Source organism: Ictidomys tridecemlineatus, chromosome 11 (genome assembly GCF_052094955.1).
Source record: "Ictidomys tridecemlineatus isolate mIctTri1 chromosome 11, mIctTri1.hap1, whole genome shotgun sequence".
Classification (NCBI taxonomy): Eukaryota; Metazoa; Chordata; class Mammalia; order Rodentia; family Sciuridae; genus Ictidomys; species Ictidomys tridecemlineatus.
In genome coordinates, this window is record NC_135487.1 from 1,255,897 (window position 1) to 1,262,747 (window position 6,851).

General features: G+C 56.8%; 1 protein-coding gene across 1 annotated transcript; it reads left to right on the forward strand.

The window, feature by feature from the left end:
* The first annotated feature begins 1,025 nt into the window (after positions 1-1,025).
* Actrt2 (actin related protein T2) lies at positions 1,026-2,301 on the forward strand. Its single transcript, XM_078027875.1, has one exon. It carries the CDS (start codon positions 1,166-1,168, stop codon positions 2,297-2,299), a length of 1,134 nt encoding a protein of 377 aa, XP_077884001.1. The 5' UTR covers positions 1,026-1,165; the 3' UTR covers positions 2,300-2,301.
* Positions 2,302-6,851: the final 4,550 nt, after the last annotated feature.

Sequence of the window (6,851 nt, forward strand, 5' to 3'; positions counted from 1 at the left end):
GGCCTGAGTGAGCAAAGGACTCTTGACACACAGCTGCCCAGGGCCCCAGGTCTTCTAGGTCCATGGGGTTCCCCGTGCTGTGTGCCACTGGACATTGCTCTCTGCTGGCCTTAGATTGGCAGAGAGGAACCCAGGGCCCTGACCTAGGTCGGAGCAGCGAGGTGTGTACGTGGTCAGGATCAGTGGGCTGGGAGGGTCTGCTCCGTGTCTGTCCTGGGGGACAGAGGGTGAGAACCAGTGGGAGGGAGGGAGAGACTTCCCTGAAGGAGTCTGCACGTAAAAAGGCCACACGCATAATCCCAGCCTCCTCAGGAGGCTGAGGCAGGAGAATCACAAGTTTGAGACCAGTGTGGACAACTAGCAAGACAGTCTCAGAAAATAAAATAAAAAGATCCCAGGATGCAGCTCAGTGGAAGAATGCCCCTGGGTTCAGTCCCCAGTAACAAAGATAAAGGAAAGGAAAACAGGGAGGGAGGGGTGGATGGATGGAGGGAGGGAGGGGTGGATGGAGGGAGGGAGGGAGGGAGGGGTGGATGGAGGGAGGTGTGGATGGAGGGAGGGAGGGAGGGAGGGAGGGAGGTGTGGATGGAGGGAGGGAGGGAGGGAGGGAGGTGTGGATGGAGGGAAGGGTGGATGGAGGGAGGGGTGGATGGATGGAGGGAGGGAGGTGTGGATGGGGGGAGGGAGGGAGGGAAGGCAGGAGGAGAGGAGGAGTGCCAGGCTGCATACTGCTCAAGGTGGGAGGAGGGAGCACCCACACTGGGCCCTTGGCTGGCTTGGAGGTGAGGCCTCAGCTGTGGGTCGGTGGGCTTATGGACCCGGCCCAGGCCCCCCCCCTCCTCCCTTGGTGTCTCCCCTGCAGCAGGCCCAGAGCCCCGCCCCCGGGCTCTGACGCTGCGTGGACAATGGTTGCCTTGGCTGGATTGTTACCTACGCACAGGTTCCTGGAAAGGCCCTGGCAGGCGGGGCCACTTGGTGGGAAAGTAGGCGCAGTGGAGGATGGAGGTCCCCCAGGCTCTGTGGGTGACCTGCTAGCCCGGCTGGGAGGTGCCCCCAGGAACAGTGGGATCCCAGGAGCTTCCTTCTGGAAAGCCTGCTGTGACTCAAAGAGGCCCCCAGGGTTCGGTCTTTATTTTGGTGACGCCCAGAGGAGAATGCTGCAGACATGTTTAACCCACACATATTAGAGTCTCCAGCTGTTATTTTCGACAATGGATCTGGGCTCTGCAAAGCAGGGCTGTCAGGGGAGATCGGACCCCGCCACGTCATCAGCTCCATCGTGGGGCACCCCAAATTCAAGACGCCCAATCCGGGAGCCAACCAGAAGAAGTACTTTGTGGGGGAGGAGGCCCTGTACAAGCACGAGACCCTGCACCTGCGCTCGCCCATCGAGCGGGGCCTGATCACGGGCTGGGACGACATGGAGAAGCTCTGGAGGCACCTCTTCGAGTGGGAGCTGGGCGTGAAGCCCAGTGACCAGCCCGTGCTCATGACAGAGCCCTCCCTGAACCCCAGAGAGAATCGGGAGAAGATGGCCGAGGTGATGTTCGAGAGCTTCAGCGTGCCCGCCTTCTACCTGTCTGACCAGGCGGTGTTGGCGCTCTACGCCTCGGCCTGCGTCACGGGCCTCGTGGTGGACAGCGGGGATGGGGTCACCTGCACCGTGCCCATCTTTGAGGGCTACTCCCTGCCCCACGCGGTCACCAAGCTCTACGTAGCAGGCAGGGACGTCACGGAGCTCCTCACCCGGCTCCTCCTGGCCAGCGGGCGGACCTTCCCGTGCCTGCTGGACAAGGCCCTGGTGGATGACATCAAGGAGAAGCTGTGCTACGTGGCCCTGGAGCCTGAGAAGGAGCTCTGCCGGCGGCCAGAGGAGGTCCTGAGAGAGTACAAGCTGCCAGACGGGAATGTCATCTACATCGGGGACCAGCTGTACCAGGCCCCCGAGGCCTTGTTCTCCCCCGAGCAACTGGGCACCCAAAACCCGGGGCTGGCGAAGATGGCCTCCAGCAGCATCACCAAGTGTGACGGGGACATCCAGAAGACACTCTTTGGGGAGATTGTGCTGTCGGGAGGCACCACGCTCTTCCAGGGGCTGGACGACCGGCTGCTGCGGGAGCTGGAGCAGCTGGCCTCCAAAGGCACCCCCATCAAGATCACGGCCCCCCCCGACCGCTGGTTCTCCACCTGGATCGGGGCCTCCATCGTCACTTCCCTGAGCAGCTTCAAGCAGATGTGGGTCACCTCCGCGGACTTCAAGGAGTTTGGGACATCCGTGGTCCAGAGAAGATGCTTCTGAAGGAAGGGCCTTGCGCCTGGGGCGGCCGGTGGCAAGGCCCTCCTGGGAAGTGAGCTGACCTGCCGCTCGAGCAGGGTGTCCAATAAATGACAGAATGTGGAGTGTTCGGCGGCGTGAGTTCTCGCTCCTTCTCGGCAGCAACAGAGTCTCTTCTGACCTGGGCAGCGGGGCTGTCGAGGGGGTCTGTCCACATCCCCTCCCTGCCGCCCGAGAAAGCCCGGGGCTGGGGGTCGAGGCTAGACACACCTGCAGGTGGTCCTGAATTTCGGGCCAGAGCCCGATTCAGTGGTTTTGAACCACAGTCTGGGGATCGGGGGTCTGGGAGATGGGGCAGGGGGCAAGGGACAGGCAGGACGCTGCCCTACCTGAGCCCTCACCTGGGTGGACCCTGTGTGATTGATGGCCTGTGGAGAGAGAGCCCTAAACTTATGGCATTTCTGCTCCCCACTGTGCCATCTGCCAAGGTGTGCCATCTGCCAGGCTGTGTCCCTTTTAGCTGTCTGGCCTTGTAAACGCAGAGCAAGGGCCCAGGGCGCTGTCGCCCACTCTGTGTGGTGATTGTACCTTTTCAGTTTGTGTTTACTTTCAGGGATATTTGTAGCATCCTGGTTTGGGGGCAAAAGAGTGGGGGCAAAGCTGAGAGCAACGGTTGAGTAACTTAGGCACCAGGGGAAAATTTCCACGTGGACTTGGCGAAATTCTCCCAAGATGTTATTGAGAAAAGAAATGGAGAACTCAGAGGCATTCTTAAAATATGTTCTATATTCTCCTCTTCTTTTGGTTTTTAATAAAAGGCACTCTCCCAGGCTCATGTGGACGGAGCACATGGGTATGTGCCTGTTTAGAGAGGAGTGTCTTTTACGAAGACAGAAGGGAGAGGCGCATACCATGGTGGTGCACCAGGCTGGCGGCAGGCGGGGGTGGTACTGGGAGCAGGAAGAGGCAGAGCGAAGGGAAAACGAACGGGACTTTGTTCAAGAAACGCAGCAAGAATGGAAAAACCCACTTTGTCTACAAGGGGCGTTTGCCCGCGTGGAACGTCCAGGTTTGTACACCATCTCCGCGTCAACCTATGCGGTATTTGAGCGGAGCCTTTGGTGGATTGGAAGGCAGAGCGAAGTTGGGTGATTTTTTTTGGATCCAGTCTTGATCTCTGCCTTTTACCTGGTGTGTTTAGACAGCCTATAGTTAACTGAAATGTCCCTGATGTCCCCTCCCCTGTTAGGGCTTGGCTTGTCCCTGTCTCATTCCTGCTTCTCACTTTTCTGGGGGTTGGGAACATTTCTCATTAGTCCATGCTGATCCGCTGCTGGGGTGTTTAGTGTTTTTCTTGGTGTAGGTGTTGGGGGGAGTGCCCTAGGCGTCTTAGTATGCATACCTGTATGTGTGTGAACATATGGGCTCACCGTCTGCAGGTAGTGACATTTTATCACTTGGAGTAATGTGTAAACTCCCACCTCTGCCTAGGATGCTTTGGCCTCCCCACTTTGAAAATACCATCCTCTCGTCTTCTGTGTACACTGAGCACAGCCTCAGAGGTGTTAGAATTTTTTTCTCAACCACTAAACGCGATTAAAGAAGCTCACGAGAGGAGTCTACAGTACTTCCCTCCATCTGACCCACCTGGTGCTCTCCTTTCCTCTCGGAAGTCCCAAGCCACCTCCTGCGGTTCTCCGTGTTCAGAGAACCTCCCTGGCTAGCAGCAACTTCCCGAGTTCTCCTGGTCTCCGCCCTGGGAGGGCACCTTGGCCAAGGCTGATTGCAATCCACCCTTTCCTTTAGCACTTGAAAAACCGCAGTGCCAGAGGCACTGTCCTGCTGCCTGTGTGGTTCCGGATAAAACACCCTCTGTCACTCAATGGGTGTCCCCTGTAGGGAATATGTCATTTTCCTCTCTGCTTTCTGGTTTTTCACATCTTTCGATTTCAGAGGTTTAAATATGATGGGGGTTTCTTTGAGGTTATTCCACTACCATCTTCTACCTCACCAGGGCTGGGTGGGGCTGGAGGCTCGGCTCCCACTGGGACCCGAGGACACAGGTGCGGCTGAAGGACAGCTGACCAGCCCTGGCCCCGCCACCCTGTTCAGCCTCACCCCGTGGGTGGGGTGGGTTGTGGTGGATGTTTGTTCCACTTTCCATGGAGCGACATGGCTTTCCCTTGGCCCTCAGGTTGAGCAGGGAGGGTGGGCAGAAAGGGGGTCTTTATTCTTAGCCACACTTGGTGGGAATGGCTTTTCTTGGCACTTTGATGGTCGGCAGCTGTGGGAGATCTTGAGGGAGAGGCTTCTGAGCACGGTATAAAAACTGCAAGGAAACCCAGGGATCCCAGGGCTCCGGGTCCCCGGGCAGCTCCCGCCGACCTGCCACCTTTCAGTCTTCCTCTGCTGCGTTATGGCCAGGGCTTTCTGGTGGTAAGAGGGAGAACTGGGGACTGGGATAATGATCTCTGCAGTTCCTGAAGGTTGCAAGGGCTCAGAGAGGCCTGTCAAACCCTCCTATCAGCACCACCCAGTTTTATGGTGGCTGGGGCTTCCCAAGGCTCACGGGTGAGTTCAGAGTTCCAGATTAGGGCTCCGTCCCCCTCCTACACTCCTTTATCCTTCTCTGCCTGAGACTGTGCCCATATTACTGATCACACTGCAAATACATGGTGCCGAAAACAACTCTTTTTTTTCCCAAGCTACTCTGCTCCTCTTATGCTGGCCACTGCTCTTGCTTCAGTTGCTATGGGTGATGGTGGTGGTGGTGATGGTGATGGTGATGGTGATGGTGATGGTGGTGATGGTGGTGGTGGTGATGGTGATGGTGGTGGTGGTAATGGTGGTGGTGATGGTGATGGTGATGGTGATGGTGGTGGTGGTGGTGATGGTGATGGTGATGGTGATGGTGGTGGTGGTGATGGTGATGGTGGTGATGGTGATGGTGGTTGTGGTAGTGATGGTGATGGTGGTGGTGGTGATGGTGGTGGTGGTGGTGGTGATGGTGATGGTGATGGTGGTAGTGGTGATGGTGATGGTGATGGTGGTGGTGGTGATGGTGGTGGTGGTGGAGATGGTGATGGTAGTGGTGGTGGTGGTGATGGTGATGGTAGTGGTGGTGATGGTGATGGTAGTGGTGGTGGTGGTGATGGTGATGGTGGTGGTGATGGTGATGGTGGTAGTGATGGTGGTGGTGATTCTGATGGTGGTGATGATGGTGGTGGTGGTGGTGATGGTGATGGTGGTGGTGGTGGTGGTGATGGTGGTGGTAGTGGTGATGGTGATGATGGTGGTGGTGATGGCGATGGTGGTGGTGATGGTGATGGTAGTGGTGGTGATGGTGATGGTAGTGGTGGTGGTGGTGATGGTGATGGTGGTGGTGATGGTGGTAGTGATGGTGGTGGTGGTGGTGGTGGTGGTGGTGGTGATGGTGATGGTGGTGGTGGTGATGGTGATGGTGATGGTGATGGTAGTGGTGGTGGTGGTGATGGTGATGGTGGTGGTGGTGATGGTGGTGGTGATGGTGGTGGTAGTGGTGATGGTGATGATGGTGGTGGTGATGGTGGTGGTGGTGATGGTGATGGTGGTGGTGGTGGTGATGATGGTGGTGGTGGTGGTGGTGGTGGTGGTAGTGATGATGGTGATGATAATGGTGGTGATGGCAATGATATTCTTCAGCACAGTCCTTCTCAGGATGTGCAATCAGTAGAGGGAAAACAGCCCCCCACCTTGTGCCCATTACGTCATTAGCAGGAGCATTGTAACTAAGCTGCTTCTAATTCTGGCTTTGTTGAAGAAGTGGAAGTCCCAGAGAGTGTCAGGCAGGCTAAGCTATCGCTAGTGAGGGAAATAAAGTCTCAGGAGCCGTGGGGTCATCCTTTGCATTTGCAGCTTGGCCCTGCTTGAGCCTGGGGTGTCTAATGTGAAGGACCAGGGATTGGGGCTGGACTGGGTTGAATGTGGGAAGAGGGGAAAGTCTCCCTCTGGCTTTGAACTACTCAGACCTTGCCTGCAACGTCCCACAGGAACTATGGAGCCGTTTCCCCATTCCTAAGGTGTGGGTTCCCCTGCCCAACCAGAGCAGGGGCCTCTTCAAACCATCCCACAGCTCCCAGCCTTTGGCCCTTCCCAGGGTCGTTCTGTGAAGAAACATTTGGCTGCTTTAGACCAGAGCTTCACTTGGGGAATTCTTGGCTCAAAACTAAACTCCTGAGCAAGACAAGGAGGAAGAGCGAGGCACGGAGGCACACCTGTAATTCTATGGCTCAGGCAGCTGAGGCAGGAGGATCTCAAGTTCAAAGCCAGCCTCAGTAACTTAGCGAGGCCCTAGGCAATTTAGCAAGACCCTGTTTCAAAACATGAGAGGTCTGGGGATGTGGCTCAGTGGTAAGCACCCCTGGGTTCAATCCCTGGTACAAAAAGGGAAAAAAAGACAAGGCAGGACCCAGAGAACAGAGCCAGAGAAGCCAGGACCATGTGGCTTCAGGTCCCTTCCTGTGCCATCGACAGATGGTGCCCAGGGCCACCTCACTCTCTATAGAGTCCCCTGCCACAGGGCTTGACTTTACCCACT